At 50.4% G+C, this 11,847-nt stretch overlaps 1 protein-coding gene across 1 annotated transcript; it reads left to right on the top strand.

Moving 5' to 3' along the window:
- Positions 1-4,274: 4,274 nt before the first annotated feature.
- Positions 4,275-10,363, top strand: LOC144109757 (uncharacterized). Its single transcript, XM_077642553.1, has 3 exons — positions 4,275-5,675; positions 6,081-6,348; positions 10,272-10,363. Exons 1-3 carry the CDS (start codon positions 4,275-4,277, stop codon positions 10,361-10,363), a joined length of 1,761 nt encoding a protein of 586 aa, XP_077498679.1.
- The last annotated feature ends 1,484 nt before the right edge of the window (positions 10,364-11,847 follow it).

The following is an 11,847-nucleotide window of genomic DNA, read 5'->3' on the forward strand; positions in this document are numbered from 1 at the left end:
CACGTTAAAGATCCCCAGGTGGTCGAAATTATTCCGGAGGCCTCTACTACGGCACCTCTTCTTTTATTCCCTCCTTTATCCCTTCCCTCACGGCGCGGTTCAGGTGTCCAACGATATATGAGACAGATACTACGCAATTTCCTTTTCCTTAAAACCAATTATTATTATTATTATTGTTCGGAGCGGAGACTGGTGTAATCTGAAGGCAATGGCCGCTCCCTAGGGTCTGTCGAAGTTGCGGTCATGTGACACTGATAGCCTGCTACTTAAAATATCGATCAGGTGGGGTGTCTGCTTCGCAAGAGGTGGCTATATGATTTTTATATATAAGTGCTGTGTTCTTCCCAATATTGAAGGAGGACTTCCAGTAATATTGCTACGGTACACAGGCGCGAAGCGAAGAGGAATTTGGTCTGTCGCTGGACAGTATAAGACGCAAGGCCGCTGCAGCTGGTGCTAGTGCTGCTTTCTGGTGTTTCTTCTGTGTATGACCCATGGCTCCTGCTGCTGAACTAACCCCGTAACATTTGGTGGAGGTGTTAGGTGCTACACATGGCCTGGACCTCCGCAGCGGTCGTCACATTGAATCCATCGCTGTGCCGTCCAACGCATCTCTGGCGACAGCGTCATGCAACCCCATTTCCGACCGTTATCGTGGCACAGCCTCGTGAGCCGGGCATTTTTTGTGGCATCAATGACGTCGATTTTGAATAGGCCTAGCCATGGCTGGGACGCGACACTCATGCTATTAGCGTGATCCCCTACTTGACGGGCATGGCGCGCATCTGGTTTGAGAAGCATGAGCAAGACCTTACCTCTTGGGACACCTGTAAGGAGAATCTCCGCGACTTTATTGGCAAGCTAATTAGACCCAAGCTCGGCGTTAAAAAAGACCTTGGCTCTCGAGCTCAATCATCCACCGAGATTCACGTCTCTTACGTACGGGACGTTCTCCCACTTTGCGGTAAGGTAGACAGCGCAAAGTCAGAGACCGACACATCGGCCACATACTCAAGGGATCGCTGACGATGCTTTTAACCTGGTCCTCTGCAAAAACTGCGCAACGGTCGGCTCTGTCCTGCAGGTATGCAGGCAGTTTGAGCAAGCCAACCACCGCGGCATTTCTCCCCGTTTCGACCGCCTTCCGAACACGGCGGCGACATCTTCCTGCGCAGACCTGCTAACACTGCAACAGCCGGCCCATCCTGCCAGTTTAACCCGAATTTCACGGAGAGAACTGGCGGCTATGACTCCCGTCACCTTTGCCCCTCAGCCGCCTGACAGTACGATTGCTCTGATTCAGGCCGTTGTTCGTGAATAGTTCGCGAACGTGGGTCTCAATTCTGGCCTCCCCTCTGCGTCGCCCTGTACAGCAACCATCCCTCCGTTGGTTGCTGCTGCTTCACCGACTCCGGCCATCCCGCCCTTTTAGCGCTACCGGAATCGTGCGGACTGGCGAACCTCAGACGGCCGGCCAATCTGATTCACCTGCTCACGTGTCGGCCACATTAACCGCCACTGCCGCAGCCGTTGGTTTTCCCGACCTCGCCGTAGCTATAATTATGATCGTCGTATGGACTGCGGACCTAGCTCTAACTACAATCGTCGTTCCGACAACGGACTTCATTCTGGTTACGATCAGAATTCTTCCCAAGTACGATTTACGGAATTCATTCTAATTAGTGATTTTCGTATCCCCAATGATAGTTCTAAGCTTAGGAGTGGAGACTCAGGATGTAATGGCCACTCCGTAGGGTCTGCCGAAGGTGTGGCCATGTGACGTTTATAGCCTGCTACTTAAAATATCGATCAGGTGTGGTGTCTCTGGTGTATGTTTCGCAAGAGGGGGCTATATGAGTTTCATATAAAGGTGCTGTGTTTCGCCCAATTTTGAAGGAGGACTTCCAGTAATATTGGTACGGTACAGACAGGCGCGAAGCGAAGAGGAAGTTGGTCGTTCGCTGGACAGTAGACGACGACAAGGACGCTGGAGCTAGTGCTTGTGCTGGTTTCTGGTGTTTCTACTGAGTACGGCCTATCGTTCCTGCTGCTGAACTAACCCCTTAGCAATATGTTGAAAATACCAATAGCTACGGCGGCATGGGCCGCACAGGCTGAGGCTTTGAATACATACACCGGGACTCGTAGTAAATCCAGAGAGAAAATTTGGCAATAGCCTGTTAGGGTGGCGGTATGCGTTCCTTTTTCCTGGAGACCGATAACGTTGGGTGTAGCAGGCGAGGTCTGAATAAAAACGGATGGATGGAAAACTTTATTAGCAAGCGAGCTTGGACCCTTTAAGGTCTCAGGGCCACCCCACAGCCCCCACATCACGCGCATGTGTCCATGCCACGTATGGCCATGACAGTGGCACCCTCGATTCACACAGAGAAGTTGGTGCCCGGGTCGTGCGACGCAAGGAGGGCCTCCCATTCCTCCCAAGTTCAGATGGCGGGCTGTCCCTGCGGGGGACGATCGGCGGGGCAGCAGACGGGGATAAGGTCCAGGGTGGCGTGCGATTTTCCGCAGAGAGTGCCTCTTGGGGAACAAGGCGCAATTAGGGTAGGAGCTGAGGAGTGGGAAGAGTTCGGGGCTGCAGTCGCCTCCAGAGGATTTGTTTGGAGTGTGATAGGCAGAGTTTTGATGGAACAACTGAATTGTTCTACAGATGTATCTCCGATTGATATCGAGCTTCTTTCTGCGCCAGTGACGTCATTTATGTTTCTGATGCGCAAGAATACCTTGGTTCTTGGTTTTTTTGTCTAGTCAACCCTCTTGCATGGACAGTATTCCAAGGCCCAGACATGGCGTTGGAACTTGGCTACGGGCTCGCCTAGCTCTGTACTGGTCTGCTTCGAATTTTGCATCTAGAAAGAAAATGAAAGTTGGTTCTTGGCGAAAGTAAAAGGCGCAGTATCTGTCTCACATATCGGCGACTTCTGAACCGCGCCGTAAGGAAGCCGATAAAGAAGAGAGTGAAATAAAAAGGAAGAAAGAGGCGATGTAGTAAAGGGCTCCGGAAAAGTTTCGACCACTTGGGATATTTAATGTGCACTGACATCGCACAGCACTTGGGCGCCTTAGCGTTTTTCCTCATTCGAAACGCAGCCGCCGCGGTCGGGTTCGAACAAGGGAACTCCGGATCAGTAGCCGAGCGCCCTGACCCCTGAGCCACCGCGGCGGGTGCAACTGGAAGGCAGTAGCAAGTTGTTTTTATTAAAATAGTAATAAAAAGGAAGGAAAAGATTTCTTCTAGACCCGGCATCTGCCATAGATACTGAAGCAGGGGGAGAGGTAATATACACAAAATGTTTACACAATAAGAAATGTGTCCAGGTTGTGCGCGTGATTAGTTCATGTTGGAGCAGAATCTGGAACACTATCACCTGTGTTTGGGTGATGAACGTTCGAAATGCCGCTTGTAAGCAGGGCAGACTTGTGGTTCTGTAGGGGATGTAACTACTTGAAGAGCGTGTTCAACTTCACTTGTATGAGCATCTTTTGTTTATTTCTTGTGCTATAGTTGTGCAGGTTGGCTTTCGTGCTTGTAGGCGCTGATGGCACCGATTGAGTGTAGGAAATTTTCAGAGCATGAGCTCTTACTCATTACGTTTCGAGCTTTCGTGGGTCTGCTACCACCTTGAGATCACAGCGCGATCTGTGGCAGCAGCTAGAAAACTGCAGTCAGTCAGTGAGAAAAAACTTCATTTACAAAAAAAGCTGAGTTGAGAAGAGGTGGGCTGGTTGCCTAGTCCGGCAGGCCATTAGCTGCAGCTTCAGCTCGAGCCCGGCTGACCAGGCCACGTTGGGCCGTAAGATCAGAGCAGTTGAGCAGGCCCAAGCCTCCTTTATGTTGGAGGTTGGGGTAGCGTTGGGGCTTAAGGGACAAGCCCATACCATGTGATAGGTACCAGCCTGCTGTGCATCCCGGAGCGGGCAGGTACCATCTATTTTGGGATCAAAAAATTTTTGTATTGCAAGATTTATATAATTGTTAGTGAAAATACGGGTTAGAATTCTTTCTTCTGAATTTTTTAGATCCTTTCACAGGGGCGGGAAGCGTTAATGTTCTAAACGGTATTTGGTAATGTGGTATACTGATAGCGCATGTTTTAAACTGCATTTTCATGTATCGCTTATCAGCCACGCAAGCAGTCGTCGGCAGATCACATGTTCATCGGCCTATAAAAAGGCACTGTCTCAATAAACGTTTGTTCAGTTCCACCCTGGCGTCCGTCTGATACACAACAGTTGGCGACGAGGCAGCGACGGCGATGGCCGTCGGCAGGATCGGCGAGTATCGTCTCGGCACGAACGCGTCATGGAAGGAATACGTCGAGCGCCTGGAAATGTTCTGCGAAGCGAACCAGATAACGAAAGAAGAGCAGAAAAGAGCAGTCCTGTTGAGCAGCTGCGGCGAAGAAGTGTACGGGCTCATCGTAACTTTGGTGAAGCCAGAAAGACCGACAGCAGCAACCTACGAAGAAATCAAGACTGCCGTTCGCAAGCACCTGCATCCAAAGCCTTCGGAGCTGTATGCAAGGTTTTTGTTCTACAGGCGAAACCAGGCTGCCGAGGAATCGGTTGCGGACTACGTCACGGCGCTTCGGAAGCTAGCCGAAGACTGCGGTTTTGGCAGCGCCCAACTCCCGTTGGACGTCATGATGCGGGATCGTTTCGTATGCGGACTCCGGAACGAAGGTGTTCAACAGCGACTTCTCGCAGAACACAGCCTTACGTTTAAGGTTGCGTATGACTTGGCCACAACTGCAGAAGCAACCGCTAAGCAACAGCGAGACATACGCAAACACGGTCGATACGAGACGGACTGCCAGGAAGTGGTACAAGCAACCCGTGCGAAGCAAGACACCCCAGCGGAGGGGTCCAGCTGTTACCGGTGCAACGGTAAGCACGCTCCACATTTGTGCCGTTTTAGAAAGGCGACATGCTTCAACTGCAAAAGGGTTGGACATATAGCTAAGGCTTGTCGGTCGAAAGACGACAGTAGAACTGCTCGGAAGACAGCGTATGAGCAAAAGAAGAAAGGAGATAAGAGCAAGGGCGTGTACGAAATGAGTGCGTTGTTTTCCCTGTGCGAAGTGAATGAGCAAGAACAGAAGTTCATGGTTCAAGTAACGATTGAAGGGCAAGAAGTTCCGATGGAGGTTGATTCTGGCGCATCGTGCTCAATTGTGAGTGAATATACGTTCAGGGTTGTTGAAAGGAATCACGGTAAAATACCACTGCAAGATTCTGGAACAACTATCGTAACCTGGTCAAAGGAGGCGTTACCCGTGCTGGGTCAAGCAAGTGTCTTGGTGGAATTCAAAGGCAGGAAGGCAAAGCTACCTTTGCTCGTAGTACAGAAGCAAGGCAACAGCCTGATTGGGAGAAACTGGTTTAACCCGTTAGGTATTGGCTTGCGGGGTATACAGCAAGTAAACGTGGAGGACGTGCCTTCGCGATTTCCCGAGGTGTTTCGCAGAGACCTTCCTGGCTTCAACGGACCGCCAGTTCACATCGAACTGAAAGATGACGCCCAACCGGTGTTCCTCAAAAGTCGACCACTTCCATTGGCCCTCAAGGACGACGTGGCCAACGAAGTGGACCGCTTGGTGCAACAAGGTGTATGGGAGCCCGTCAGCTACTCCAACTGGGCAACACCACTGGTAGTGGTAAGAAAAAAAGATGGAACTTTACGTCTTTGCGGCGACTATCGCAGTACCGTAAACAAAGCTATTAAGAGCAGTGGATAGCCCTTGCCCACTACAGCGGAAATGCTCACAGCTCTAAGTTCAAGCAAGTTTTTTACCAAGTTGGATCTAGCCCAAGCTTATCAGCAGCTTACGCTAGACGACGAGACGGCTGAGGTGCTCACAGTTAACACGATAAAGGGACTGTACAAGGTTAAGCGGCTGCCGTTTGGCATTTCGGTCGCACCTTGGGTTTTTCAACGAGTCATCGACACGCTGTTAGCGGGCGTTCCCGGAGTGAAAGCTTATCTGGATGACATATTAATTTCTGGATGTAACGCCGAAGAGCACGCCGAGAGATTAGAGACTGTGCTATCGCGTCTGCAGAAGGCACAGCTACGAGTAAACAAGGACAAGTGTGAATTTAACCAGACGAGCATCGAATTCTTGGGACACAGGATTGATGACTCAGGAGTACATCCCAGCCGAAGCAAGACGGACGCCATCCAGCAAGCGCCTGCGCCCGCAAGCAAAAAGGAGCTGCAAGCCTTTTTGGGATTGCTGAATTTCTACAGCAGTTTCCTCAAGGGCAGGACGGAAGCGGCCGAACCGCTTTATCGACTGCTAGACCGTGACCACGAATGGAAGTGGACAGGTGAGCATCAGCGGGCTTTTGAGAGACTGAAAAATTTACTCAGCTCAGACGCCGTACTTGTGCCCTACGATTGCAAGCGTCCTTTAATTTTGTGCTGCGACGCATCGCCTGTGGGGGTGGGGGCAGTGCTAGCCCATCGTGCGGATGACGGGAAGGAGCAGCCCATAGCTTATGCTTCTCGCACTCTTGGCGTCGGTGAACGCAACTATGCTCAGATTGATAGAGAGGGTTTGGCTGTGGTCTTTGGCGTAAAAAAGTTCCACCAGTACCTAGCTGGGCAAGAATTTACAGTGATAACAGACCACAAGCCGTTACTCGGCCTGTTTAACACGGACAAGCGAGTGCCCGAAGTTGTGTCGCCCAGAATGCTGCGTTGGATTTTACTGTTGTCTGCGTATAACTACCACCTTGAGTACAGACGAGGCCAAGACAACTCCAACGCCGATGCACTCAGTCGTCTACCAGCCCCGGGAGACGAGGACGAGCCAAGACCGCCTGGGGACGTGCTCTTGTTGGAAGCGGTCGAATGCGCACCGCTGCAAGCGGCGGACATTGCTGCGCTGATCAAAAAGGACTCGGTTCTATCCAGGGTAAAGGAATGGCTACTCAGTGGCTGGCCGTCAACACAAGTGGACAGCAAGTTTGCGCCTTATGAGGTGAGACGGTCGGAGTTGTCATTGCATCGTGATTGCATACTGTGGGGGAATCGCGTCATAATTCCAACCGCAGCAAGAGAGAATGTGCTGCAACTCCTGCATGCAAATCATCCAGGGATGAGTGCCATGAAAGCATCAGCTAGAGGGCTCATGTGGTGGCCGAAGATGGACCACGAAATTGAGGAGTTTGTTCGGCACTGTCATCCGTGCCAGAATAACCGGCAATGTGATGCCAAGGCTCCAGTGCATTTTTGGATCAAGCCAGATCAGCCTTGGAGTCGACTGCACATTGATTTCGCTGGCCCAGTCAAAGGAGACGTTTTCTTAGTCGTGGTAGACGCGTACAGCAATTGGGCTGAAGTCGAAATCATGCCATCCATGAAAGCTACGGCTGTCGTCAACAGCTTAAGGAAGATGTTTGCGACACATGGTGTACCGGACGTTATCGTTTCAGATAACGGCACAGCTTTCACTAGCACAGAGTTGCAAATGTTTTTGAAGTGTAATGGCGTGCGTGCAATTTTCACTGCACCTTATCATCCAGCCAGCAATGGTAGGGCGGAGAGGATGGTAAGAGAAGTTAAAGAAGCATTGAAGAAGCAGCAGGAAGGTTCGACACAGTGCAAGATTTCCCGGTTTCTGTTTAAGCAACACACGACGCCACATTCGGTCACGGGAAAATCGCCAGCAGAGTTAATGTTCGGACGAAGACTGAGGTCAGCGTTAGACAGACTCCATCCGGACCGGCAACACGCGCCTGAGTTACAACGACCGGAGACTAAGAGGTTTCGTGTCGGTGACGCGGTCTACGCTAAAAGCTTTTGCCCAGGTCCAAGGTGGAAGGCTGCCAGTGTTGTGGCAGTCAGAGGTCCGGTGTCGTACGTGGTACAGCTAAACAACGGCGAGCGTCATCACAGGCACCGCAACCAGTTGAGGAGCGCCTGGACGCGGCTCGTAGTTGACCCAGTCACAAGTGAGGACTACCACGTCAGGCTTCCTCCTACAGCCAGGCAGCCACAGCCGCTGTCAGCTAGCCCAGAAGCAACCCCTGGGGCGAGTCCAGGCCAAGCCACCCAAGTACCCGTCGAGCCGCGAAGATCAACGCGTGTTCGACGGCCTGTCCTGCGTTATGGCATTAATGGCTATCTAGTCCGTTTTGGATTGTGCAAATCTTAGGAGAAAGGAGTGTGGTATACTGATAGCGCATGTTTTAAACTGCATTTTCATGTATCGCTTATCAGCCACGCAAGCAGTCGTCGGCAGATCACATGTTCATCGGCCTATAAAAAGGCACTGTCTCAATAAACGTTTGTTCAGTTCCAGCCTGGCGTCCGTCTGATACACAACAGGTAAGATTTTCTTTAAAAGTCATGGGTATGGTGGTTGTGGTGGTTGACCAGGTGGTTGCACAGTATTGGGTTTGGGAACGTCCCGGTACGTAAGCGTCTGCAGCTTCGTTCCCTGTTGCCCTCTGGTGAGCCCGTACGCATACCAGATGTTTATGCGGAGGATCAGTTTCCCGGATGCATCTTTAATAGATGTCCGTGGCCAGATAGGGTGCAGAAACCTGTAACACTTTTCGATGCGCCTCATACGGGGCATGATAGATTTTGAGTTCGTTGAATCTAATGCTATAGCTATTTCTTCAGCGTGTGTTATGTCCAGGGCGCGGAACTTCAGGCCGTCAATGATGTGGTTATTATGTGTTATGGTCGCTCTTTACCAGCTCCCGTGATGTGGTCCGGTAGCATATGCAAGAAGACTATAGATTCGGATGGTTAATATCGATTTATGGCCTCCGCGCGGGCTGTGAGCTGGCCCTGATGGTGCGCCGAGGTTGCATTTGGTGGCAGGGGTCTGACGTGGAGTGCCCGACGCCATAATTCCAGGATTCGGTATCATTCTTGTTCTGCATTGGTATATTGGATCTGAAGGTGGGTTAAAAATTGTCGACTTGATTCGGTTTCTGCCAATCCCTCTGTTTGACTAGTTATATGGGCAATTTTAAGCACTACACATGTGTTCGTCATACCGAGGGCGAGTTGTTTTAAGCTAGACGCAGCCATGGGAAGGTCCAGCACATCTCGCATTGAGGCTTGTTGCGCCATCTACAATAGCTTTGTAGAAACAACCATCTGCCGCGTGCCAGTGATGACGTCACGGACCAATATAGTGGACAGATGTGGAACTTTGTGAATATGACGTCAGAGACGAAATGGTGGCATAGTTTCGGTTTCTTGAATTTAGGATGGCGACATTAAAAATCTTGTACCCTCCCATCCCTTTCCTTTTTCAGCTCCTCCTCCCAAAAAATCTTATGATCGGTATGCGGACGAGGCCATTATTCTTTTTCATTTTATTGCCTCAACACACTGATATATGGATACATTCGCTGCTGCTGTTGCTGACAGGAAGACTGTAATGAAAATAGCACGGCCCTGCCTACTGGTTGAATCCGAGCCACAATCGCTGCCACGTGTCAAAAGTAGGAGACTAAACGATAGGAGAGCAAAGATTGAAGGAGAAGACGCGCGCTAGTACGCCCAGAGCCGATCCCGAGGCAGTGCAATGCCGGGCCGACCTGTGCTTCTAGCACTGCGCCGTGTTTCAAAAAATACGGTAATATCTTAGGTCTCAATGGGACCCGTATCAGATATATACATTCGTTCCAATATATAAACTCCGGCAACAAGGGGCACCCATTCGGGGTCATTTGTGTACAGAATTTGGTAAGCGAATAAAACCCTATGGGTTGCGGTATAGAAATAAAACCACAAATTAATATTAGGTAAACATTGTACACATGCAATTACTATTGAAGCGTTACCATATCGCACCCCAAGCCGAATTTTAGGGCCACCTTGACCCCCAAACGAACCATATTCCGTTTGGGATGTATCTTGAGGGGGTGTAGCTCGACAGCGGGTAGACGTGCCTCGTAATTTCTCTAATAGCTGGCTGTAGGCGTATATCGCTGCGCTAGGCGGAAATGTCTTGTTACCTTTCCGAACCGCTCATGGTTTTCTTCGCCGGGCCTGCAGAATGCGGAAATACTTTCGTTTTACGCATGGCAATAAAGCTAACGCTCGTTACTTCAACTTCTTCCAGATGGTGGCGCCTTTTTATATGTGCTTTCCTTTTCTGGTGAGGAACAATTAATGTGCCTGAGGGGTCAAGGGCGCTAAGAGCTGGCCACCTCACCTGATCGCCGGTGTTTGGTGGTGCCTTCTTTGTGGATTTATTTACCTTCCCTGTATATTTCAACAGGATGGAGGATAGTTCATAGGGATGGTGTAGTTCCGCCGCAGGATCTCGAGTGGAAACGAGATCTCGACAGGCAGCGCGATGAGGCTTCTTGATCCGAAATGTACCACCGGTCATGTGCGGCTTGAAGTTGTTGGTTGGGTTTCTGTGGTCTCAGGTTGTGAGATGTCTTGGTCTGCCCGGCTTTGGCAGCTCCAGTTTACTAATCGTTGGCAGGGAAGGTGTTTGGGTATTCCCTGAAGGTCTGCGCATCGGTGGCTGGGGAGGGTGTAGTGTGCGTATGGGTCCGTCGTGCAACAGTTGCGACAGATCTTGCGTCTAGAAATGGACACACCTCTTACCAGTGTCCGCGATACTTTGGGATACCTAGCAGACTTGTCATAAGAGTTTGCAGGGGTAGCAGCCCATTTCTACCCGGTAGCGCCGTGTAGGGCGGGTATCAGGTATCGCCGAGCAGGGCGTGAAACCACTCTCTCATTGATTTAATGAGCTGCGTGAGCTTGTAGATTTTCACGTCCTTGTGTTAAAATAGTCGGTTGGGCGGAGCTTGTCTGTCGGGGTTACGGTGCAATGTTTGCTCTGGAGTCTGGTCGCAAGGTACGGAGGCATTTCACGCCGTCGAACATGATTTTTTCGAGCCAGCAGCGAGTGGCCATACCACTCAGCACCGCGGCGCCACTGTAGGAAATGAAATGATGCAAATACATACAAAATCTTAGGTGAAACAATGTGAAAACGATATAAGCACTCTAAGAAGTACGTCGTTTGGTCACTTGTATGCACACTTGCACGAAAAAAAAACTAGAGACAAAATTGACACGCTGAGCCACAGAGGAACATAACAAAAGAAGATTTTAAATTCAGATGCTAGCTCAAGCACTTCACCGTAGACCATTTCCTGTGACTGACCGACCGCATTCTTTCCCTCTACATAAGGACATAAAGCAACTTCTACCATTGATGTCACGTTAAAAACACCCCAGTCAGTGTAAACCCTTTCCCAGTTCACTTTCATGAATTTAATTCCACAGCGCACTCATTTCCAGCATACCCTCTGTGCATGAGGGTATGCACCTCACACCTCACCGCTCGCCTCGCTCACTGCAAGCTGAACCAGAGAGCTGCGTTGGCTGCGTCCGCCTTTCGCCACCGCTGTTAACCATGTCGCGCCACTCGCGCGCGCCAAACTGCAGCGCACGGAGCTCATAGAGTCAGTGGAAATTTTGGATCCACTGGAACTTTTGGCTGCTCATTGTGTCCTTTCAACAAGTCCCCTCTCATACAGATAAAAAAGCATCTTCCCTCTTCCTTTTCGAACAAGAATGCGGAAACGTGAACATGGGTTTTCGTATGAAAAATATGTGATATGTTGCAGAGGGTGCTACTATATATTCTGCAAGATGTCAACTGCCCACTTGCGGATACCAGTAAGTCATCTTTTCCGGAAAGCTTGTTATCCAACTAAAACGTCTCAAACCCAAACGACACACTCACATTCTTCTTGAGAAGTAAAACTCCGGATGGTCGCGCGCTGTCAGCAGCAGTGGCTAGGCAGGGAGAGGAAAATGCCTTCGTCGCC

This window comes from Amblyomma americanum, chromosome 11 (genome assembly GCF_052857255.1).
Source record: "Amblyomma americanum isolate KBUSLIRL-KWMA chromosome 11, ASM5285725v1, whole genome shotgun sequence".
NCBI lineage: Eukaryota > Metazoa > Arthropoda > Arachnida > Ixodida > Ixodidae > Amblyomma > Amblyomma americanum.

Coding starts and splice junctions, on each gene's coding strand:
- LOC144109757 (XM_077642553.1), top strand. CDS start 4,275: ATGGCCGTCGGCAGGATCGGCGAGTATCGTCTCGGCACGAACGCGTCA. Junction 5,676..6,080: donor GGGCAACACCACTGGTAGTG/GTAAGAAAAAAA, acceptor TCGCGTCTGCAG/AAGGCACAGCTACGAGTAAA. Junction 6,349..10,271: donor CCACGAATGGAAGTGGACAG/GTGAGCATCAGC, acceptor ATATTTCAACAG/GATGGAGGATAGTTCATAGG.